Source organism: Pleurodeles waltl, chromosome 3_1, assembly GCF_031143425.1.
Source record: "Pleurodeles waltl isolate 20211129_DDA chromosome 3_1, aPleWal1.hap1.20221129, whole genome shotgun sequence".
Taxonomy (NCBI): domain Eukaryota; kingdom Metazoa; phylum Chordata; class Amphibia; order Caudata; family Salamandridae; genus Pleurodeles; species Pleurodeles waltl.
In genome coordinates this window covers 1,641,825,121-1,641,851,397 of record NC_090440.1, presented here as the reverse complement: position 1 = coordinate 1,641,851,397, position 26,277 = coordinate 1,641,825,121, and the positions used below count along the sequence as shown (strand labels likewise).

The window sequence follows — 26,277 nt, the reverse complement described above, 5'->3', positions numbered from 1 at the left end:
CCAGTGATTCTGAGGGAGACCATGAGGACAGTCGTGCTGTCTCTTCGCAAGCAGTCTGTGCAGCGGGACAACAGCGGGTTAGCCCAACCCAGTGAGCAGGTGCGTGTGGCAGCAAGCACAGACAGAGTGCTCTCTTGGCAGCCTCCCAATTTAGTTCAGCCCCAAATTCCATTTTACTGGTGAAGCTGGATATAAAGTAGATATTTCCAACTTTTTGCCAATTGACTACGTCCATCTCTTTTTGGATGTTGACTTCCTTCAGCAAATTGTGCAGCAAACAAATTTGTGTGCTGAGCAATTTCTGAGGGAGCATGGAGGCACTCTAGGGCCCCGTTCTACGACTTTCCAGTGGACTCCCACTTCGCTGGCAGAGCTGAAGATATTTTTGGGCCTTATGCTCAAAATGGGGTTAGTGTAGAACCCACCTTGCAGTCCTACTGGGTGACTCATACGGTTTGGGTAGCCCTCCTCATTGGGCGGCGACAGGGAAGGGCCCAAATTGTATTGTGGAGACATCATAAGTACCTGGCACAAAACAACCAAGTTTTGTAAGGTGAGCACCTGCTTTTTTGGTCCTGGCTCGGCAGCCATATAGGGAAACCTACCAAACCCAGACATTTCTGAAAACCAGACACCCAGTGGAGTCCACGTATGTGTGGATTGTGTGGATTCCCCAACAATTTCTTACCCAGAATACTCTGCAAAGGTGAAACGTTGAATATAAACTCTATTTTTCCTTGCATTTATTTCAGGCAAACTACAGAAATGTGCAGGGATCTACAAAATTACCACCACCCAGCGTTTCACGACTTGTCCTGATAAAAACGCTACCCCACTTGTGTGCCTGTGCTAGAAATGGAAGTTTTTTGGCTCCCCTCAGATCCCCACAACCTTAAGTGTCCAGCGAGCATAACGGTATATTGCTTTTGAAAAACTGCCAGAGCTGGAAAAAGTTACAGATGAAAACGTAGATAGAAATGTTTTTATTTTTCAACTCAATTTAAAAATTTGTTTTTATTTCAACTGTTACTCTTTTATAGGAAACTTTGAATTCAGCAAGGGGTCATTGTGCAGATCCTTCAGACTTTGGTCTACCTTTCAGAAATGTTTCATTGTCCGGAATCCACCATTAGTTTCACACCCATTTCTGTTACTAACTGGAAGGAGGTTGAAAGCACAAAAAATAGTAAAAATGCCGAAACTGTGTTGAAAAATTAGATTTTCTGATTCAAGTCTGCCTCTTTCTGAAAGCTGGGAAGATGGTGATTTTGGCAACATAAACCCTTTGTTGATTCCATTTGCAGGGAAAAAACAGCTGATATCTTCTGCAACACTTTCCCCCCATTTTTCCCCAAAATCACAAAATTTTTGCTGTATCTTGCCTAGTTTCTCGGTTCTCACCAGGGGAATCTGGTGTGGAAGGCTGACAGTTTGGGTGAAATCGCTTTTAATCACCTGCCAGCATCCTGATTCATATAAGAGTGTGGACAGAATGAAGCTCTTGGAAAAACCTCAGCTTGGTATTGGTTCTGTACTGAGAGGACCTACACTCCTTGTTCAGAATCCTGAAGGCATTCTTGGCCTTGATCAGCCTGCTCTTAATGTCACTGCCTGCCCCTCCATCATGTTTGATAGTACTGCCTAGGAAGGTGAGCTCTTCAGCCATGGCTAGGTCCTCTCCATCCATCCTAATTGGGACGGGTTGAGTGGCATGACTTCTGAGGTCTGACCTTGTGTTGAGCTCAATTTCTGTGCATAGATCTGGAGGCAAGATGTCTTTTCCTGCATATGCTGGTATGTGTAAGAGAAAGTTTAGGTCACCCGAATAGTCAAGGACCTCCAGTGTAGAGAATAAGGGTCACCTGAGGCCTCTGGCTTGGTCTTCAGTTGTGCGCCGCATCACCCGGTTGATGACCAGGTTGAAGTGCAACGATGACATCAAGCATCCAGATCTCACATCGGTCTTGACTTCAAAGCTATAATCACTATCTCCCACTCTGCAGGTAAAATTATCATAGACGCCCTTGATGAGGAGAACTGTATTCTGGAAAATCACTTGTTTTATACCCAAAACAACGAGTCCCATCAAGGGTATGTCCGTAATGCACAACTAGACATTTCCCCAAAAACCTGTGGATCTCAGCCAGGCATGGCGAAGGATAGCGGCACTAGTGCCAATGGCACACACAAGGGAATCAGTGGCAGCCAAGACACAACAGATAGTACATTTGTGGCATCAATACATGACAAAGGTCTTCCGCAACACCTGGAAATACATCAGGGCTCAAAAATCATAAAAATGTTACTAGACCTGCATGTCGAGTAACTTAAATAATCTATTCGATCTAACTGTAATGTACTTAACCCGTAAACGTGTCTCAAATTGTATGATCCTAGGCAAATAGTTTACAAAGTCGCCTTTATCTTAATTCTCACATATGATTGCAACTTCAAATATGTGAGCTCAGCATTTCGGCAGTACAAAAAAACCTCTTTTGTTTGATTAGGTAGACTAAAGTTTGCTGCATGCATCACAAGAATCTAGCCCACATACCCATGAGGTCTAGCCCACATAACCTAGGACTTCTTTTAGTTTACTAACAACATTGCCATCAGGGCAGGAGTGTTTCTCAGTTTGTTTAATCACTCAATTTTAATAAATACATTACTAAACCATGATGTGGTAACATGCTGTCATCTACACGCAGTAACTTTCCAAAAAATGTCCAAAAACCACTCCACTAACTTGTGGCTTTACTGATAAAACTATATAGTGTATTAACAAGCTGTGAAAATTGGGTTTCAGAAAACATATCCTTTGCACATCAACCCGTAAAGTATTATGATTTGTTTTCATCCTATTAAAATATTTTTTAATCACAAAGAAATATAAAAAAGTGGTTTCCCAACTGCTGAAATATATATATATTTTATAACTCTGTTTTATTGAATTTACCAGAAACAACCAACATAAAAATAAAACAGACAGTGTATTTGCATATGAGAAATCTGAATGTCCATTATTCTCCGGGGCGGAGGCTGATGAAACCTGTAGGCAGAAACATGGGAGATCTCCGAGCAGACCAGCAATAACACACCCCCCCCCGACCTCAAATGTAACCAAAGCGTTTATACACCTAATTTACAGCCTAACTCTTTTACCACAGTTGGTTGTCACTTATACACATAGTATAACATCCCATGATCACGGGTCCTCATCTGTGCTCTAATCCGAACCGGACTCCTGGGTCCCAGTGAAGCGTTCTAACAGTGCACTCCAGGCCGTTATGTCCGCCAGTGCCCCTTCTTCCCTGCGTGTGAGTCTCATATTTTGTTCTTCGACTCCACCTCATTCCAAAACATCATGGGACCAGTGAGTGGGGGATGGGCTGCGCTTACCCATCCAACCCATAGCCACCTTTCGATTGGCCAGGACAAGAGCAAGCTGCGTGAATCAGTAAGGGACGCGTCTACCCAGAGGTCTCTGTATGATACCCAGGAGGCAAGCCAAAGGCGTCGCCTCGAGTCCCACACCGCTGACCCCGTCCAACTTCCGAACTACCACCCACCAAAATTGCTGTACCTCCCTACAGGCCCAGGCCAAGTGAAGAAAAGAAGCACCCGTCTCCCTACATCTAGGGCACCCTAACTCCTTCGTAGAGTCCATCTTATTAAGTCGGGCAGGCGTGATGTATACACTATGGACAAAATTAAAGTGCAATAACTTAAATCTATGGTTACAAGAGACCGTGCGTACCAGCGACAGAGCCAAATTCCAGTCCACATCTTCTATGGGGTTCTCCAGCTCTCGATCCAAGGCCCTCTGCGCTGCACATTCTACACCCACGCTATCCCCACGCATCGCTCTATAAAACAGGGTCACCAAATGTGAATCATCTCCCCAATTTATTAACTCATGTAATATCTTTGATGCCACCGGGCCCACCGGAAACCCGGACCAGACCTCTCGAGCTTGACCTTCATTACCTGTGAAGCCACACTCTCAATCTTGGTATATTGCAAGAACTGGCCAGTGATCAATCCAAACTAATCACACACCTCCTGAAAGGAAATAAACTCACCATTGGGATATAAATCACCCGCCAGCAAGCACCCACCCAGTCTCCAAGCCTCCATTGACATGAATGTGTCCATATCCCGAAAGGGGGCTAGACTCCAAATCTTCAGTTCCCTATCAAAGGGAGCACGTCGGAGTATCTTCTTAACTGCCTGTTCCTAGATCCCAGCTTTATTCCTGACCAGTTAGGGGACAGTAGTAACCGACCTACCACCTGACATCTCCCAACATGCCCACAAATAGCCGCTTCTCCCAATTATCCGTCTGCATCATTCACTTAGCAGCATGTTGTAAATGAGCTGCATAATAATAGAGTCTAATATTAGGGAGTGCCAAGCCTCCATCTTCCACATCCCTTTGTAACGTGGTCAACGCCACCCTGCTACGGCGGCCAGCCCAAACCAGGGAGATCAACAAGCTATCTGGATGATCAAAAAGCTGAGCCGTCAACGGAAACAAGGAATTCTGGACCAGGTAGAGACACTGCGGCAAAAAACACCATCTTGGCTACAGCCGCCCTTCCCATCACGGATAGAGGCAGCCTATTCCAGAACGAGACGGAGAGCTCCAACCCCCTCACCACCCGTTCCACATTATGCATCAAATGTGCCGTCGCCATATGTGTAACCCATATGCCTAGATAACAAAAACTTTCAAGTTCCCACCTGAGCTCCACCTCAGGCAAAGCCCCCGGTGGGGCATCACACAACTAACCCTTAGGGAACAGCGGGGGCTTCTTCCTATACACCCGTAACCCCGACCCAGCCTCAAATTTTCCATAAATTGTAACAGGGGAACCGAGACACGCAACTCACAGAGGTACAGCAACGCATCATCAGCATATAGGAGACAACATGAGTGGCCCGACCCATCTTAACACACCAGGGCCCCAATTCCTCATGCAACCACCAGTGGCTCAACCGATAAGGCAAAGAGGAGCGGTGACAATGGGCATCTCTGGCGGGTTCCTCTACCAAGTGTCCAAATATCCAATAGCTCTCCGCTCATGTGCAGTGGGAGCAGTGTCAAAGCCCATGCCCTGCAGAACTTCCAATAAGTATTCCTACTACATAGTATCAAAAGCCTTCTCTAGATCCAGTGATACCAATGCCAATTCGTCTCCCACCTCTGCAGTTTGATGTAAAACGTGAGCCTGTTGGCGCAAATTGTAAGTCGTACTACGACCGGGAATAAAACCGCATTGGTCCTCGTGTACTAGACCCCGGACCACTCCCCGCAATCGAGTAGCCAAAATTTTACATAGAATTTGACATATGTATTGAGCATGGTAAGCAGGCGTTATGAGGAGGGATCCACAGGATCCCCCCAGGCTTAAGCATTAAACAGACAACTTCCTGTCGCATGGTCTCAGGAAGAATACCGCGTTTCAGAGCTTCCTCAAACACCTCCAGCATTCTCCCCCTCAGCAAAAGAGGAAATGCCTGATACAATTCAACCGTGAAACCATCCCCTCCAGGTGACTCAGACTTCGACAACGCCTCCAGAGTCGCACCCACTTCTTCCACTGTGATCTCATCCTCTAAACTCTCCACCCCGTCCGCCTCTAGTTGCGGACGGTTCGTCCGTTTAAAAAACTCTCCTAATCTAACATCCAAGATAGGGGGACCGTCCCTAGACACCAACTGCAAATACTCCACTAGTGCCTGAAAAATGTCTCAGCGATTAGTAACCTGTACCCCCTCTGCATTCCTCATACGTAGGATGGGAAGACAGTCAACCTCATGCTTAAGGAGCCATGCCAACAATTTGCCAGACTTATCTCCCTCCCTGTGAAGGCGCTGTCTATACGATCAAAGTGTAACCTTATCCAGAGTATCCCAGCAGTCACTGACCTTCCGAAACAGCCAAAGCTGCTCTTATTCAACCTCCGGGGTTACCGGTGTCTGCTGCTGGATTACCTCTAGTTCACCTTCACAATCTGTGAGCTCCTGTTCCATTTGTTTGCGCACCCCACATGCTGTGCCCCCCTTAGGACTGCCTTCATGGCATCCCATTCCATGACCCTTGAGTTAGTCGTGCCCCAATTAATATCCAACCATCTTTGAGAGCCGCCGCCATTTTCTCACGACAACCAACCTCCATCAAAAACGAGGGAGGCATACGCCACCCACGAGACACATTAGCATCAGAATCCCACAGCACACGCATCAACACAGGTGCATGATCAACCAAAAACGTCCCCAACTGCTTGACCTTCATTACCTGCGAAGAGGCTAATCCGCCCAGGAGGAAACGATCCAACCGACTATATGTATTGTAAGTCTTAGAGTGACAGGTGTATTCCCTGGCCTTTGGATGCAGTTCTCTCCAACCATCCCAAAGCCCTAGATTATGCATGACCTCTGTAAGCGATCTCAACATCAATGGTTTTGTTCCCCACTTAGGTTGAGAACGATCCACCTCGCCATCCAGTATGCAATTATAGTCCCCAGCCCATATCAAAGGGGAGACTATCCCCTCCCCCAGTAGCTCAGGTATGGTGTCATAAAAAGAGGGATCATCTATGTTAGGTGCATAAGTATTTAGAATGGTAAGGGGGATTCCATTCAAGGCGCCATGTACATGTATATATCTCACTTCTATATCTGCTTCATTATAGATATGCGTGAACGGAACCCCAGGGGCCATTCAGATCAACACTCCCCGTGCACAGGAGGAAAAAGATGCAGAGAACACCTTTCCCCGCCACGTTCTAGCAATTTATGTGATTCCTCGTCTGTCAAATGAGTTTCCTGAAGACATGCTATATGAACCCTATGCCGTCTCAGGGAGGAGTGTGCTCTGTAACGCGTAGTGTAGCTGTTCAAACCTCTAACATTCCATCTCAGTACATTAAACTGTCGACCCATGTTAAGATAGTAAAGCCACCCCTCCCGCTCGGGCCCATTCTCCAGCCCCATACCCAAGATCTCACACTCAATGCACTGCCAGAATAAACATCAAACTGGATGCTTATCAAAATATACTGTAGATCCATATATATGTACGCCGCCAGGACAACAGCCCACACCCCAACACCCAAAAAGCCTACCACAACTGTGGAAGTGAACCACGCTCCCCCCTTCCCCACCAGCAGACAGAGTGCCTTCCACCCCAATCAAACAGTATCTAGGATAACCTTCTCCCCCCTTCAACCATATAATACACAGACGCATGAAGCCCCTTAAAACAACTTCCATAAAAGTTCATGACTCCAAATCATGCCAAGCAGAGCCCATATGTCGAACACAGGGCCCTCGGACGAGCCGCACAAACAGTATCTCCCACGGACCATCATAGTCCGGAATCAACGGATAGCAGCCCAGCCTCCATGTCCAAAGGCCAGCGACAACCTGCTCAGGATCCACTCTCACCATGGTACCATCCTGCTGTATTTCAATTCTGCTGACAGAGTCAGAGACATCATCTTGCTGCACAGATACCCGTGACAGGCCATCTCCACGCTTCCTCTAGGCCGAACCATCCACTCCAGAAGTGCAAACCGACTTCAAACTGCCCAGATGGACCCGCGCCAACCTTATCCCACATCTAAAGCCACCTCCAGATGTCCTCCGGATGCTCAAAGAATTGCGTTTTACCTCCGGAGATCACCTTCAGACATGCCAGATACAACAACATGTATCTGATGTTCATGGCACGGAGCTTGGCCTTCACCTCCAGAAACCCTTTGCAGGAAGACTGGACCTTAGTCGTATAGTCTGGGAAGATGGAAATCTTGTGATTCTCAAAGGCAGCCCTATTGGCCTCACTGGCGGTCCATAGAATACAGTCCTTGTCTTTATAGTTCAGTAGGCGTGCAATGATGCCCCTCGGCAGCACCCTAGGCCGAGGAGAAGCCAGAGTCGTGTGAGCTCGCTCCACCACAAACACCTTGGACAACCCCTCCGGCTGCAAAACTTCTCTGATCCATTGTTCAACAAAGCTTTCCACTTTGGAGTCCTCCGCACGCTCCGGAAAGCCAAGGAGGCGCACGTTGTTCCGTCGTGATTTGCCCTCTGCATCCTCCAGTAGCGCCTCAAACGTTCCAACAGCTGATGTGAGCCGAGCCATCTGCATGCGCAGCGCACCCACCTCTGTCTGCATATCCACAATAGACTCCTTGAACACCTTGACCTTGTCAGATACCTTGCAGAAGTCAGCCCGCAGGATGTTCACCTCCACAGCCACTGTTTCTATTTTCCCTCCAGGGCCACTCTTGCGCCATGAATTGCAAATAGCAACTCAGCACGCATAGGATCCCCCACTGTGGCTGGCGCCTCCAATGCCTCACCGATCCTCCTGTGCGAGTCTGTCTCTGTCTCTGTGGCTGCGGAGTAGGGGTAGTATATTGTTCCATCGTGGTCCCCTGTGACGGCACAGACTGCCGATGACGCCCCATCTTACCTCCACAGAGGGTTAATAGGATATGTTACCACCAGGTCACTGTAAATCAACTGTTTAGTTTAACTGTCCACTGTAGGGGCCCCCCAAACGCCTGCGCTGCCGTGCCAACCACTTCAGCCCAGCGTGGGCAGGTGTGCACACAACCTGCAGAAACACAGATCGAAGTCCTCCACACCTCCTCACACACTCCAGAGGTAGAAAAAACGAACACCTCACTGTGGCCACAAAACCATCCGTCTGGCCCCAATGTGGCCTCCCTCGTCGTTGGCCGCCAGAAGGACCCACAGAGAAGCATGCCAACCCACGCCACTCCCTGGGACCCAGCCTGGGCCCCCGACCACCTCCGCTCCCGTCCTGTGGCCCACCAACACTCCTGAGCGGACTTTGTGGGTGTGGGAAGCGGCACACATGGAGGAAATCCAGAGAGAGGGGCACACGAGCCCCCCCTCACCATGAGGATTCACTACGGGGCAGGTCTGCAGCCACGCCCACCCCACCCAACCTCACTACTGAGTTCCCTGGGGAGGGTGCAGTCAACCCTACGCACACACTCCAATCGCCTGGAACGGGCCGATGAACCGCTGGCCGCCGCAAGCCCGTCACAAGGGCACGGACACGGCTGTTCAGGTAGGCCCGACCCCACGCTCCAAACTCGGAGCTCCGACAGGGGCAAAAAACAAAACAAAAAGCAGGAGGGGGCCCGCTGATGACTTCTGGGGACCTTCACTCACCTGTGCGAGGGGGGAGAGTTGGGGGGGGGGGAATGAGGGCTGGCTTCCAGCACTCAGGATTCATGCAGGAGAACTGAGGGGACGGCGGAGCGCACTAGAGATGCATCCCGCCAGCCATCTTGGTTGGTGACGCCCCCAAAATATATTTTGAAATCTTTCACAGTTGGCTTAGTCAATTAAATGTTGTGTGTTAGGAAAATAATGTCACCCTATATCCTTTTATTTTACATTCTGAGCAGCAGGTCACACAATTCACCTTACAAAATCCTGGAACTCTGCAGTCACAAGGAAAATGTATTGTAAGAAAAACTGACTTTTGACCTCTGTCTGTGAACACAGAGCAATATGACATAAGAACAAGATTTGAAGGCATCTTTTATTGCCCCTCCACTTTTCAACTAAACAGAACACCTGTTCAGTGTCAACTCGCCAGAAGGGACAGTAAGAATTAAAAATAGCTCGACCTGATCAACTAAGACTCAGCAATGCGAGTGGTCCAGGGGATTTTTCGAACCCTGGACATGCACAACAGAATCCCAGCGAGCATGAGACTATCAACCCAAAATGCCACAGACTGAACTGAAAGCCCAACTTGTGAAAGAAAATACCCTCTTCCCAAAGGTCTCCACTCTCTTAGATTTCATATCGAGGGGAATAAAAAGAAGAAAATTAGTTACCTGTAATTGTAGTTCTCTAGTATTGGAATCTTTCATGGATTCACATGCTTGAATTTTCCCCCATTGTCGAAGTGGGAGTCCCATGGTACTATAACAATGCAATATTCATTACCATAATAGATAGGCTATAAAACCTATGGCTCAAAGCTAGACGATAAATATATGCTTATTTAAAAAAAGAAAAGAAAAGAAAAGAACAAAAGCTAAAAAAACAGGACCTTAGCCAATCAGGCGATAGCACCCTCTAGAACACTCCCAACAGAGGCTGATTCCCTCAGATTTTCAAGCACAAGTGTGAATGAAATCATTCTTATGCCTGAGGGGAGCCTCTAAGGGGAGGAGGATGAGGTGTGTGTGACTATGAAAGATATCAATACAGGAGAACTACAGTTACATGTAACTAATTTTCTTCTCCAGTATTAAAGCCTTCATAGATTCACATGCTTGAATCAGAAGAACAAGCAACAAAAGAAGGAAATAATGATAATAATTATACAACATTAACATACGTTAAGCGGATGGTGAAAAAAAGGAAAGAGGCTCACCTTACTGAAAAAGATGTCTTAACACTGCCCGTCCCACAGCCGCATCAGTTATGAGTTTTATCCAGGCAATAATGCTTCATAAATGTGCCCCTCCTGGACCACGTTGCTCCTCGGCAGATATGCTGGAGAGGTCCACCAGCAAAAAGAGCTGTTGATGTGGCCACAGCTCTGGTTGAATGGGCCTTGACTTTGTTTTGCAATGGCTTTCCTGCTTCTGCATGAGAGAAATGTATAGTGGCTGCTATCCATCTAGCGATGGTTTGTTTAGTTACTGGAAGACCTTTTCTTATACCCCCATATGCCAGAAACAACTGGTCTGCTTTACGGAGCAGATGGGCCCTGTGCAAGTAAAACCTTGTGCATCGTTTGAAGTCTAGACAATGCAAAGATGTTTCTGCAACTGTTTGAGGATTTGGGAAAAATGTTTATAGAACCACTGGTTTATTCAAGTGAAAATTAGATGGCACCTTGGGAATAAACTTAGGATCAGTCTGAAGTGTGACACTGTCAGAAGTGAACTGAAGAAAGGGTTTCTTGATGGTAAATGCGTGAATTGTGCTTACTCTTTTAGCAGATGTTAGAGCTAGTAAAGAGCTGTTTTCCAAGTAAGGTACTTCAGCTGTGGGTTGTGGATGGGCCCAAATGGTGGTTTCATTAGTTGTCCCAACACATTCAGGTGCTACGCTGGTGGAGGTTTTCATACAGGAGGAAAGGTCCTGAATTGCATTACCATCCTACTAGACCATAAAAACTGTGGATCACTGCAGCGTCTAAACCTAGAAATTGCTGCCAGGTGCACTCCTATTAAAGAATGAAGTCAAGCTGGATTTTGCTAGGTGGAGTAGATACAGGAGGATTTGCTCCAATGGTGGTGTGATAGGGTGGACATTAGAGTCCACACACTAAAGGCAGAAGCGTTTCCATTTGCGTTTATAAGTTTTGTTGGTTGTGTCTGTTCGTGCATGGGCAAGAATTTCCCTGCAGTCTGGTAGAATGTGTATTGTGGAGAACTCATTGATGTCAGGTCTGGATGCCAGACTTGGCCCTGGTTCATGCCCAACAGGTCTGGTACCGGTTTGAACCAGACATGGGGTTGGACCAACAGGAGTAGGAGCTCTGTGAAGAAGAACTGTCTGGGCCCCTTGGGGCCACGAGGAGAAGTCTGCAAGGCTCCCTCTTCATTTTGTTGAGGACCTTTGGGAATATTGGGATCAGGGGAAAAGCGTAAGCATAGACTCCTGACCATCTCATTGAAAACACATTCCCCCATGATCCTTTCTGCTGATGCCAACTTGCAAAGAGTGGGCATTTCTTGTTCTCTCTCGCAGCAAAAAGGTCCAGATTTAGCCTGCTCTACCTGTGGATGAGTGTCCATAACTTGTTGGTTTAGTTCCCGCTCGTGGTAAGGAATGCCGGTCCTGCTTAGAGAGTGTGCGAGGAGGTTGGACATCATTGGTATATGTTCCACTGTGAGCAAAATTTGATGTTGAAGAGCCCAGTTCCAAATTTCCTGCGCTTGATGAGATAGTGCTGGGGGGCATGTTCCCACCTGTTTGTTGAGATAAAACATACTGGTGGTGGTATTGGTGCATATGAGCAGCAATGTCTGCGCTATCCTGGGGAGAAATTACTTCAGTGCTAAGTCGATAGCTATGAGTTCTAGTTGGTTAATATGAAGTTGTGTTTCTTCTGGGCTCTATTTGCCACTTATCTATAAATCCTGCAAGTGGGTGCCCCAACCTTCTAGGGAGGCATCTGTTGACACAGTCAGGAATTTGTTGCAGAAATGAGCGGTCTGGACAGATTTGAAGCTTGTGTCCATCAAGACATGGCTACCTCATTGTTGGAGTTATTTGAATGAGGTCCTCGAAGGATCCATGTACCTGAAGCCAGTTTGTCGTAGTGGATGCATCTGTAGTCTGCAATTTGGAGCAAAAGGGATGCAGGAAGAAATTATTTCCATGAAGGATTTGTATGTCCAAACAGAAACAGACTTTTTTGTGGAAAATTTTTGAGCTAGTTGTTGAATTTTTCTCTACCTCTCCTGAGACGGAAATGCTTTGTCTTTCGCTGTGTCTAGGACGGCTCCCAAAAATCTCAAGTGTTTTGTGGGTTGCAGGTGAGATTTTTGAGAGCTGACAATGAGGCCGAGTTTTGTGAACAATTTTAGGCAGATGGACAAGGTTGATGCTGCTTATTGATGAGCAGGAGCAGCTATGAATTATGGTAAGTATGGGAAGACTTGGATCCCTTGTGGTCTGAAATGAGCTGCTACTGGGGCTAGCATTTTGGTAAAAATCCTGGGGGCTGATTTCAGTCCGAATGGAAGGACCTTGAAGGTTTGCGTCCTGGAGGTCAAGTGAGGACATATGATCTCCCGTATTGAGCAAGCGTAATATATCCTAGAATTTCACCATGTGGAAAGATTGCTTTTTAAAAAATGAGTTCAATCTTCGCCGGTCGAGAATGGAGCGCCAATCCCCAGAGGGTTTTTTTTTTTTACTAGAAAGAAACGGGAATAGAACTTGCATCTCTTGTGAAGCATTGGAACTACTTCTGTCAATCCCTTTTTTAACATGATGGATATTTCTTTGAGAAGTTGTTTTAAGTGAGGGGGAGGTGGTCCTGATGGTGGGGTGTTTGAATGTTTCTGGAGAAACTCTAGAGTGCGTCCTCAGGAGATTACATTGAGAACCCATTTGTCTGATGGATTTGTGGACCACTGGTAAAAAATGGTTCACAATTCGGCCTCCAATCTGGGTTGTTTGATGATGGAGGGTAGTGGGTACCAAATTGCAGTCACTGCTTTCTGCCTGTGTTCCCGCTATGGGCAGAGAATTTTCCCCTGGCGGAATGCTTGTATGCAGCTACTGCAGGTTGTCTAAATTGCTACTACTGTCCATTTTGGGAACGATACTGTGTTTGTCCTGATTAAAACTGCTGACGGTAGGGCTGGTAACCTCCCCTAAATGAGTAAGTTCCTCTGCCTGTGGCTCCTCGAAAAGGATGCCTCTTGTACTGGAGAGTCCCAAGGGATCTGTGTTCGCCTTGATGGATTGGAGGATATCATCCACATGCTTGCCAAATAACAATTCGTCAAATGGCATATCCAGTATCTTGCTTTGGATCTCCAGACGGAAGGAGGTGGATTTTAACCATCCTTGTTTGCAACAAGCCGCCGCGCCTGTAAATTGTCTGAACCCAGAGTTGGCAACATCAATGGCGCATTCAATCATCTCTGCTGATATCCTCTCTCTCCTGGAGAATCTTTACAGATTTCCTTTTGGTGTCTTCGGGCAGCAAATCCATGTAGGTGGACATATCTGACCACATTTGGCAGTCATAACGGCTGAGTATGGACATTAAGTTTGCTGCTCTTACTGTTGTGGCTGACATTGAGGAGAATCCTTTCCCAATATTATCGAGCCGACGACCATCCTTATCCGGAGGAGAAGAGAGTGGTGTAGAGGATTTTTTTTTTTTTATCGCCTCTGTGCTGCCTGCGATACAAAGGAATCTGGTTTTGGTTGGTCAATAACACAAGTTTGTGTGTCATCAGGAGCTTTGTATTTCTTGTCTAGCCATGGAATGATGGTGGAAACTGTAGCCGGGTTTTTCTAGGCTTTAAGGCCTTCTTGCCAAATAAAGTCTACAATCAGGATAGCCCTCACCAATTTCTTAGCATGTTCTTTAAGTTGTATTAGAAGCAGTTTGTTTGTTTGGTAAGCAGCGGGCGTTCAAATTGTTTGGCTGTGCTCTCCATTAAATTATGGAAGCTGCCAATGTCCTCTAGCGGAAAGTCTACTAGTGCCGCCATTAGTGGGGATGGAGAGGGGTGAGATAATCATCCCACTCATGGGGAACTAAGGTACTGTCTCTTAGTTCCCCTTGTTCTCTTTCCCCATCTGTAGAAAGGGCATTCGCCATCGGGAGATCAGCCAACGTATCCTCTAATGTATGTAGAGGAGTGACAGGTGCCTCAAGCAACCATGATGGATGTGGAGTAGGTGTTTGGAAAAGAAGCACAGACTTTGGTGACTGTGGTCTAGGAGTAGCAGGTGCAGATGGTGGAAACCTGCAGTAAGTCTTTGAGCATGGTTTGTAAATTGGTCACTAGAGACATGGGCATTTATACAGAATGTTCTTGTTGGTCTTGGTCTGAATAGTCATCATGCTCTGATTGGTCTCTTGTGGAGTAATAATGCTCTTCATGATAATTTTTGTCATTGTCCTCAATTCTTGGCATTTGACATGCAGTTGGGTTGGGCTCCTCGCCACTCCAAATGGATTCCCCTCATCAGTGGTCATCCTCATCCAAGAGGTGTGCGGGTGGACAGGGTAATACTTTACTTGGCGAATGGGGGCCTGGTAGAAAAATGTCTGTAGAAGATTTTCACTTTAAAAGCATTAGAGACAATGGAGGAAATGTTTTTAGAGTAATCTCCCCTGGTGGCATTGAATGATGACTAGTGGAGGTCTTCCTCTGTCGATTCCCCCATAGTCAATTCCTTTGTCGACGGAGTTGACATAGACTCTCTTGTCGGCGGATTCATCGTTGGTTCTGTCATCGATGGGCCCCATTGTCAACTCTCTCGCTAACGGCATCATGGTCGATGAACTCCTTTGTGGCGGCATCGATAAATGGTGCTCCGGCAAGGACTGCACCATCAACGGGACTTTCATCTTCGATGGTAACTTGAGGGGTGGCATCGGAGTTACCTTTGAAGATGGGCGCTTTGAGATTATTGCAGTTACGATTGTCATCAATGACAGTGGTGAAGAGGAGACAATCATAGGAGATAAAGCCGCAGTAAGCGTCGACGTTGGTGTCGTCGTTGTTACCGCAGATGCTGTTGGCAACGAGGAGGTCTTCCACAATGCCATCGTCAATGAGAATTCAAATGTGGAGGTTGAAGCTTTTTTCAGAGATTTTGTCGTTGACGGTAAGGATTGTGAAGCACGTTTAGGCAGTACTTTTGGTAAGGCAGGATTTGTAAGCTCTGAGCGAACCTTTTCTGAGGCCATTTTTTCCCTTTTTGATAAAGAAAATAAGTCCTCATGCCTCTTTTCATGTCCAGAAGTAGTTTGCTTGGACTTCTTTGAAACGTTCGAAGGTGGCTCTGAAGAGATCTTTTCTTTAGATGTTTCTTCTGAGGGATGTAAAAACCTGTGAAGACTGGTCATTGTACTCTTCAGAAAGGGGGTACAATCCTTAGTTTTTAACTTCTGGAGCCACAGTAAGAGCCTACTCTCCAGTCCTTTAAGGTCTTCTGAGAAAAGGTGTGACAGATTTTGTAGTCTCTCACCTTATGGTCCAGATAGAGACAGTATATATATTTCCTATGTGGGTCATCCGAATGGAGCCTCTTTTCCCCATATTTCACAGGATCTGAATAATCCCTTTTTAGTGAGTTGGGACATACTGTCTAGTCCAAACCCGTTTGGAGTAGAATTCAAGTGATGATCTTGAAGGCAAATAAGTTCTCTGAAATGCTGAGAGTCCCATTTCCTTTGTTATGTGCACAGTGAGATGTGCAAGTATACATCCTAAATGGTGAGTGCAAAGAGTAACGCTGTGTTACTTGCCTCTGTGGTTTTCTAGTACTCCCAGCTCCCCTCTACACATTCTACATACCTAGATAGGGCGCCTGTGTTCACATTCCATTTTTTTAGTATATGGTTTGTGCTCCTCCTAGGGTCTCTAGTGGTTATTGCTATTTGCACTAATTTCTAACCTTTTCTATGCCTATTTCTAATTGCTAGTGTATGTATTTAGTGCATTGCTTACCTCCTATTGGAGGGTGCTCTTCTAGTAATTTGTGGTATTGTGTTCCAAAAATAAAGTACCTTTCTTTTTGTGTAACTGAGTGCTTTATTTCATGTAAGTGCTGTGTGATTACAGTGGTACTGCATGAGCTTTGCATGTCTCCTAGATAACTCTTGGCTGCTCATCCACAGCTACCGCTAGAGAGCCTGGCTTCTAGACACTGCCTACACTTCACTAAGAAGGGATACCTGGACTTGGTATAAGGTGTAAGTACCTTAGGTACCCACTACACACCAGGCCACCTTCCTACACATCATGAAATTTCAGTAAATGAAAACAGTTATGTGATATATAGCAGTGCAAATGCTATTCCAAAATGAGTGTTTCAAGTTGGGTCCTTTTCAGATATCACTGAGCAGACCATGAAAGTCGTTAGCCAAATTTGTTTCAAATAAGAACCTCTGCGAGTACTCATTTTAAACAGGGTCTGTTTACCCACCAGTAGCAGAATTCTGTTGGCAACCTTTGAGGACCTAGGATGTGAGGTGTAAACCAATACATGCAGAGTAAGTTGTGAAGTACCCTGTGGTAGCCAAACTACAGGCAGCCAGCAGTTATCACTGGAATATGTTAAACTGGTTTTACCCCTATAAGAAATGATTTACCTGCAACTCCAGCATTGGTATTTTTAATGTATTCCAAAACCTGAATAATTTGCAGTCTTCACGCTGGGAATCCCTTGCAACTTTAAATAGCAGTAAACAGTGGAAAAAGGTCTTCAACAACAGTGTTTGTTTAGTAGCACATCCATCTCATTTGAAACAACCTGCACTTCAGCTGATGAGATGGAACAACTGAGCTCTCCACTCCAGCAGAGAGAACCAGAGCTCAGACTTTGTAGAACTTCTATCAAACTAAAAACCTATAACAAAAAAATCAATAACAAAAAAATGATATGATAAACGTGTAAATAATACTAAATAAAGCATTCATTTATAAATGAGAACGGTGCACATGAATACTAAATAGAGGAAATGGAATGGAGGGCATAGAGCAGGAAAAGCAAAGCTTATATCAACTGTGTTTTATTTTGACAGCAGAAGGTGATGCAGGCAGACAGCCAACATGTGATGTTTTGTTTGGATATTGGAAGGCCTCTTCCTGGATGGCCATATGCGACAAATAATTTACCTCAATAACATAAGTCCTAGGCTTTGTCCATGCAGCACCGGTGCACCTTCGGACATTCGTGCAAGACAATATCAGGAATGATACCTAAGAAGGACTTGAATATCTTGACAGGCACTGTTGGCTTGGAGGAAAATGCCTTTGACAAGGCCTGAAGGTGTGTGTTTTTTCCTCTGAGGGGAAAGCCTCCCCATTTGGGTGTCCAAGACTGCAAACTTGTCACAGAATGGATGAAGGATATATTGGCATTCTGGGACAGGCCAAGTTCTCAGAACAGGCTGATGCAGGCAACTGTGGAGGAACAAGTCTCAACCTTTGGTAGAGCTTGACGAGCAGGTCATCCAAGTGTTGTTTACTTTTTGACCTTGTCTTCAAAGGAAGGCAGCACTGGCACCAGGCACTATGGAAAGATCTGGGGTACAGAATTCAGGCCAAATGGAAGTGCCCGGAATTGCTAGTGCTGCCTATCACTGAAAGTCACAGGCTATTCCCTGTTATTTTGATGTATAGGAACATCGCCTTTCTTAAAGCATCAGACGGATTTCTTGGAGGGTTACCATTTGAAAGTATTGTTTTAGAAATGTGTTCAAATTTCGATGACCTACCATTAGTCTCCACTTGCCTGACTTTTTTCGCAGAACAAATCTGAACTTTATTAAGGCTACTTTTAGGAGAAACAATCTCTTGTAGCTCCCGCAAGTGCAAAGGTTGTTCTTATCTGGGTGGGTAGGTTCTGTATAAATTCCATAGTGTTACCAGTCTGTAATATTTCAAGCACCCAACAATCTGTAGTTATTGCTACCCAAGCAGGGGCAAATAATAGATTATTCCCAAACTTGATGAAAGTCAAGGTCCTGGGAGCATATTTGGGATGATTCATTTGAATGCACCAATGTTCTGCCTGAAGAATAACCATGATCGTAATCTGCTTGTCTTGGAGAGTTCTAGGGTTTTTCTGGCCTTGTTTAGGGAGAAACCCCCTCTGCAGGCTGTAGATCTTCTTAGCCAGAAAAGGGCATGGAGGTGGCACACTAGTACTGTAAAGCTCCTACAGAGTGTGCAGCATCTTGATGTTCTGCAAGGGATTATACACGTTTTCCAAATAAAGCTTGGCCATCAAAAGGAATGCCCAAGATCTTTGCCTAGACTTCTGAATGGAAGGAGATTAACCAAAGCCATCCCTTCTCCTGCAAGCTGACAGATGGCTGTGTTGGAAACATCCATTACTGTATCGATGATCACAGCCAACCCGTTTGTGCCTTCCTTGTGAAAGGCCTTATCCCCTTTCCTTCTACACTCTGGTATGATGTTGATAAGGGGTGAAATGGTATTCCACATCTGGCAATCACATTGCCCTAAGATGTCCAAGGCATGCACATCTTTTATAGATGTCCCACCCTCATATCAAACCCTGCATCCCAAGCTGTCTACGCACAAGCGAGCACTGTGTGGCGGAGCTGAGGACAGTGACAGGATTTTCTGATCTATGCAGGGCCACAGCCACAATAATGGAGTTAGGATTCATAAGGCCAATCAAGCATGCTGGTGCAGATTCTGGCACCGCGCACTCCTTCAGGTGGGATACGACAAACTGAACTGTGGCCAGCATATGCAATCACTGGAGAATTTCTGAGAGGAGACAAAATCCATATTCAAGGGGCATTTTGCGATTTTCTGAGATTTTTCTTGAATATAATATAGAAAACATGGTGCTCCATAGATTTCATGGAGAGGTCAGGCATTTCTGCTGCTTATCTGGGGGCAAATCAGGTTGTGTAGGCAATCTGTTGCCTTCTTTAGAAACCCTTCAGCATAACCATCCTCATCCTGTCCTTCCCCAAAATATTTGCTTTTTTCAATTTCAAACATCTAACCTGAGTCAGACAAGTTCTGTTCTAGGTAGTGGTGGGACAGGGAGTGGAACTGGGGCTTGCATCATGGGGACTGGCAGAGGAAGGAAAAGAGGTATTTGTGGTTGTGGTTACAGAGGGGGGAGTGTTGGCAGCCGAGGAGGTGGCACTGTTGGTGGCTGAGATCGCTATGGAGGTAACATCTGGAACACAACCATCCATCATCTGTCAGAAAATTTAGATGAATGCCAAAGGAACTTGAATCATATGTGGGCCCCTCTAGGCATGATCTGGCTTAAAGCTGGTTATAACGCCTTTGACGGCCTTCACCCCTTAAGGTCTGATGCAGATACTGATCCTCCTCCTCAAATTGAGCTACGTAGTGTACAACAGCGCAGGACTGTGGGCTATATGTGACACTTGCTCTTGGTCATCGATAACCGCTTTCAATTCTAAATCCATTATGTGCACACAGGGGGGGACCAAGGTGCAGAAACCCTCAGCAGTGAAAAGGTTGAAGACTGAACCAGAATTATTGTTGTTGATGAGGTGGTCACTGCCATCGTCAGTGGATGCACTGTTACAGTCAAAGGCGCCGTTCATTGGAGAGGGGATAACCATCGCTGGATCGCTGAAAGGGATCTTGATGTTTATGGTATCTCCCCGATGACGGGGCAGTTCTCAGGGACTCATTCACACATGGCGTGCAGCAAAAATCTGAGCGATGGTGGCTTTTAAGAGGAGCAGAGAGCTCAGTGCTTATACCTCACTAACTGAAGTTCGGGCTGTTTCAAATGAAGTTGATGTGCTTCTAAACAATGTTGTTGAGGCCGATGGCCATTTGAACATTTACTGTCACTGAAAATTACTCGGGATCCCTAGCTCTGCCGATCTAATAATGGAGAAGTAATTAATAATCAGTCACACAGTTTAAAGAATCACCTTCCAAAAGAGTTAGCTCTTGTTTTTTAGTTGCTAAAAGATACTTTGTCTTTTTTAACAGATGCAGTTTTGCACTTCACTGTTAATGTCCTAATTATTTAAACACCTACAAAAAATTCCTACGACCGACTTCTGATGAGGCCCAAAAAGGATGAAACATGTTCAAGGCTGCAACTAGTTTGAGGTTTAGTTGTGCTTGCAAGCAGACTGGACATGGACTAGCTATGTGAACTGGAACATTCCTTCTGGGGCCAAGACTTGGATTGGGTTGTCCCCAATCTGTGGTTGCACAGTGGGCAAAGAAATGCCTGTAATGAGGACCTGAGCAATTATCAGTGGATCATGGCAATTCAAGCATTCAAATCACCCCCTTTCTTCTGAATAATCAGAGATGGCACGGACATGATGGGATAAATAACAACATAAAAAACTTTTGTCTTTATTTTCATTGCCTTGGTCAGAAAAAGCAGATAGAAAAAAAGGGTATACAAGTCGGTGTTTTTTTGTGTATCACAATGAGCTTTTCATTAAAAATGAATTAGGACCTTGAATGGTTCAGTACAGAGATAATTTTCCTTCAGAATGGAAATGGTGCACAGTGAGAGCTTCAGATACTTTGTCACTCTGAAGGAAAGCTTGGAAGACGTAAGCAACATAGATGACCTCTAGCTGCATATTACTCGATGGTAGAATCACTGAAGTGATCCCGGATTCACATCAGATGTGATGGTCTGGAGAGCCTGATCCATCACCACTCAACCTATTTTGGGTTTGACCTCCTACACCAAAGAGAACAGTAATTCAGGAGACATCTAGGGTACTGAAGTTAGCTTTGAAAGACACATTAGTTCTGCAGTGCATCCAGCCTTCTCCTTTCGCTACTGGACGTAAACCTTACCCTTCAGTAACAAAGTGCACAATCAGGATGTAACTGGACCCGGATTCATTCTATACTTGACTATGCTAAAGTCATTCTGGGAGGATACTCCAATATCAAAAACAAAGCCTTCAGCACATCGAGAATGGGGTTCTTTATATGGCTCTTAATTTAAGGAAATCCACCAGCACTGCACAAATCCTTTGCTTTCTACAATGCCTTTAATACTATTTTCCAAGCATTTTGCTTTCAAACGGCTAAGTTTGGTTTACAAATTTGCATTGGAGCAGCACAATACCAGACAAATCAAGTCTCGAGCTACTTCCCTTAATTGTTCCCGAGAATCAGCAGTCTGAGGCTGTTGGCAGTCACCCGAGCGCACAAGATAAAAAGAGCAGAGATTAATTGCCTTGGGCTCCAACGAAAACACTCTACTCCCTAACATTAGGGAAGCCATTGCCCCCGAGTTTCAGGAAAGCAGTTAAGAGTTTCCAATGTAATGATCAGTCACCTTCCTTGAGGTCCTCCATGGTCTGATTGTCTACATCTTGGTTGATTTGTATCGTAGTCTTTATTTTGTAATCAGATGCCAAAATGCAGTTTGATTTGCAGTACACGCTTTATAAATAAATGCATGAAATAGGACAATGTCCCAGTATTATACTGGGTGGGTCAGCGCCATCACTGTACATTCATGTTTGCATGAATAACGGGCACTGGAACAACACCCTGCAAAATGGAATCGTTGCCACCAAGAGACTGAACAGATGTCGAATAATAAAATAGCACAGGAGCACAGATAACTTGATCTTCATATGTAGGGTTTCCAGGAATCACAGCTGTAACCCGTGTTCATTCAATAGTGTGGTTTGCCTTAAGAGGATTAAACCTATTGTGAGCTCAATCAGTTAACTACTCACAGTGTTCTGAACAGTAATGAGAGAGACTGATCCAAAATATCATCCATGGCAACGGATTCTCAAATCCACATATCGTAGCGTTAATTACTTAAAATAGGAAGGACTTTAATTTTTGTGTATACAGGATATTATATTTTAAGTGAGATCATACTAACCACGTGTATTGTATACATCACTTTGGAAAAAAGTGCAGGTTTTAGAGTCGGCACCATGAATCCCTGCTCTTCAAAGACCGGGATGCTTCTGTTTGACATCACAAAGAATTCCATGAAAGATTTAGAACAAGGAACGCAAAATGTACTTTCTCAAAATAATCAAGTAAACAGTACCTGTAACGTCAAGCACGTTCGGGCAGGACATGTAATATCTGTGAACTGTTTCCAAAAGTTGAGCTCCGTGCCCTTCTCCTTGAAATGGGGGTAAAACCAGGGTCTGGCTGTAATAAACAAGGAATGTTTTGGAACCAAGCATATTTTGATAAAATATATACCATTCTTTTTAAATAGGCGCTTAGGCAATTATCAACGCTGGTTCACTTCGCCGGTTAATGCTGCATATACAACGAGTTAAGTGACTAAACGGTTTTATGCCATTTCATAAAACAAAATAAAGTGATTCTGAATACTGAACACAAATGTACAAACTATTTAGTGTTTTACAAAGCTTTGGGAAACTATGGGGTGAATGGAGGTGCATAACTTGCAAATTCATGAAGAGTCTGTACAATTCAACATTGTTAAAAAGAGAATTGTGAACTTCGGCCGCTCGCTTGGCGAATAAAAGGAAAGGCACGTGCGAGGCTGCCAATTACCTTACACGTGGCCGGGTTTTGTCTGGGTACACGTAGTAATTATAGACTGTCATGTAGCCGACGGTCGCAAAGAGCGTTGCTCCGTCCTTATTATACTTCTCAAATCTGCAGATAAAACAGAAAGCCAAGCAGGTCAATTACAGTCGCGCTCCCATGCAGTGTCCATTTTCTTTTCCATTCTCTGGGTGGATTTTCAGTGTCAGCAAGCTACTCTGCGAGGACCGAATTGGTACACCTGCTATGCTCTGAATGTACAATTCACTTAATTGGTGTGCAGCAACTTGGATACATCAGGCCTCTTTACATCACTTCAGTACACTTGCCTATTGTAGAGATGAATAGGTGGCGAGTAAAAGAAAACACAGGCAAAGCTCATTTTACTGTTTAAGCCTACATTCAGGGTTCAAACAGACAACAGCGTTTAATTCAGTCCTATTCTGAAGGTCTTCCAAGGCATAATGAAGACAAACTCAGACTGCTCAACAATGGCCTTTTCTCCCTCAGAAAATATCATTATCCTATGCTAAATAATTGGCCTGCTATAATTAAAATGTAGGCATTGTGGAGGTAATAAGGTCTACTTTCCTTTAGAACTGTACTTACACTAGAAAGTAGTCCCATCTTTCATCATCCACGTCAATAAAGCTCGCCGACTCAATGAACCACATCAAGAAAGTCTGAAGCCTTTCATGGTATTCTTGAAAGCCTGGACAGGTCATGTCAGCCTAGGGAAAAAGCCAAAAAAAGTCAGGTGAAGCTCATCACCGAGAAGTCTGAAGGGCACTCTTGGGAGGCTCTCCAGCAGGCAAGTGCCTCCCATCAATTCTGCAGTTAAATGTTCTGTGCCGGCAGACAGCAGGAACAACACACTTTAAACACCAATATATTTATTTCGTCTACCACAGTTGGACAACATCACAAAAGAAAAAGCAATCCCAAACCAAACAGAAGGAAACAAAATGACCGCATCCGGAAAATATCCATCTCAGTAAATTGCACTTGCTTTGCTTTGCTTTCCAATTATTCTGTTTGTGTTTTACCTTGGAAATCTGATACGTAATATCTTCTCCTGCTTCCTCATTATGAACAGAATAGGTGTGAAGAACAGTTCCAAAGGGCCGGAAATTAACTTCTTTCTCCAGCAAAGAAATGAAATCATCTGTGTTAGAGCAAAAGCCAGCGGGAACTATGTCTCGAATTTTGCCTTCAATATCATCTGCCTAAAGAAAAAAAATATATATCAATAAGAGCTCCAACATGAAAATACAAGATCCGGTGTGGTAAGTTCTAGAAGCGCTAAATATGCATAGTGTGGTCCGGCAGGTTACTAAAAAAGGCCAGACCTGGACAAGATGAGTAATAAGGTTTTTTCAAGGTACAGTGTAATCAGAGATTACATTTTACAGTGGCAGTGGGCTGCAAATTCTCTGGACAACTAGACAACTTTTATTACTTGGGATGTAGTGCAATAAGGTCCAACTCTCACAAATGCGCCTGCTATCGTGGACTCTTCATCTGATCCATCAAGTTTTACTCAGGTCCTCAACAGAGGCACTAAACTGCCACTGTTGAAGAGGACAGGTGCAGACCCGAAAGCCAGCCTCGAGGGTAACCCTGTAAGTGGCCGGCAAAGAACGCAGTAATGGGTAAATGTCTGGATGTTAAAAATGGCCAACACAAAAAGAATGGAAACATAATCCCTTTGTAAAGCATCAGAACCATACGAATCTGAATTATAACTCGCCCGCCCCAGTGCACGCTTACAAATAAAGGAAGAGGAAATCCTGTCACCCAATTCATACACCACGCCTGGGATTAAGCTTGTTAAACAAGCACGGTGCCTGTTCGGGCTGTCAGCTGAGCAGACTTCATATTCCTTTCAGACCCCACGACGACCACTTGATTGAATACATTTGCTACTTATCTTTAACCATGAATATTTGATGAAGTTTCACAATAACGTATTACTGCTTCTCACCAGGCAATAAAACTTAATGAATTGGTCTCAGCTTAACAAAACGCGGCCCTCAATACAGCCCCTAAAAGCCTGGCACTACATTGAACAAAATGAGCTTGCCGTCTACTGAAAGGGGCTTTTTTAACTGAACAATGAACCCAGGTTTTGGTTTGCCGAGAGTTCAGCTGAAATGTTTGTATTGTATCCATTTCCACAAGGACTGACACAAGAACACTTTGTGTTAACTTACTAAGAAGCTCTTTCACACCGTTTACATGCATGATCGGTATTAGTTCTAAACCAAGCCTCTTGCTACTTAGCATTCAACAGGGAAATTAAGATGCTTAGGACAAAATCCACGACAAAAGCCTAATACAACATGCTGCTAATTCCTGTCCTTTCAGGCGTCGTCCCCCGACTAGCAGCAATGCACCTGCACAAGAATAGAAGACCCTCAGCGGCTTTCAGTTATATTTTTAGGTTAGAGACTAGGGGTGTAGTTTAACCAAACAAACAGTTTATTTCCCATTGCTTCCACACTACTAACATTTATAGAAGTTGCTTTCTGTCTCAAATAGAGTCGTAACACAGTTAGGTGGGGGGCACAACGCTGCCACATAGTCTACATTTCTAAACCAGGATGCATCATGAACAATAATTTCACTACAAAACAAAATGGGATGCACCAACAAGAAAATATAAAGGTGTGTTTGTGCCTTCCTGAAACCCAGGCTTTTGCCATAACATGAAAAATAATAAATAGTTCAAGAAAGTCATAAATGAAACCTTAACTATAGTTCTAAGACCCCCTAGCAAATGAGGTTAGGCGATCTCAAATATAGTGGGCGAAAATACAATCCGTTAATGGCTGACACATAGTTGTCAATTGCTACTGCAATGTCAGACATACACAGCTGGAAAAAAAGGAGCAGCGAAGTACACCCACATTCCGATTTAAAGAAATTGTTTCTCCCGCTCCACCACCCAAACAAAAACAAAAGAGACCTTCTAAGTAACCATAGTGATTCTGCATGTGCTTTAGGTAGAAAGTAACTAACAGCGCAACAAAATGCATTTCTTATTTTCCACACCCTTCTAAGAAACTTAGTTTCTACATCTTTTAATCTTATTTCAGAGTGGGCTGTGTCAACGCTTCTAGTGTACACAGAGCTGAACGGTATTAGATGTATGCACGCACTTGAATAGGCAGTAGAAAAACTATAACATTTGCTGCAAGTCACATTTAAAGAACTGTGTTCAGATGCTGCTCAATGTGTTTGGCCATTCTACGAGTCTCAAGTAGCACCAGTTAAACCATCTAGATAGGATATAAGTGGAAAGTCACAACATTTAAGCCACCAGCCATTGTTTTAACTGGTCAGAAGCAAAAAAAAGTTATGTAATCCAGTGTCTAAACTGTAGTGCTAGGTTATTGAGTTAAAATGCTAGGGTAACCTTGTCTGGCTGTCAGTTAAAGAACAAGTTATTTATCTTCGGTAACACTCTTTCTGGTAGAGATTAACTGCAGAT

The 26,277-nt window shown here is 44.7% G+C and overlaps 1 protein-coding gene across 2 annotated transcripts in view; it reads right to left on the bottom strand.

The window, feature by feature from the left end:
- HAT1 (histone acetyltransferase 1) overlaps positions 1-26,277 on the bottom strand; it is a 290,158-nt gene that overhangs the window by 34,039 nt on the left and 229,842 nt on the right. For both annotated transcript variants that reach the window (XM_069225332.1, XM_069225333.1), the window contains 4 exons: positions 23,831-24,010; positions 23,394-23,515; positions 22,791-22,895; positions 22,309-22,415 (listed from right to left, as the gene is read on the bottom strand). In XM_069225332.1, coding sequence (XP_069081433.1) covers positions 22,309-22,415; positions 22,791-22,895; positions 23,394-23,515; positions 23,831-24,010 — 514 coding nt within the window. The remainder of the gene's footprint in view (positions 1-22,308; positions 22,416-22,790; positions 22,896-23,393; positions 23,516-23,830; positions 24,011-26,277) is intronic.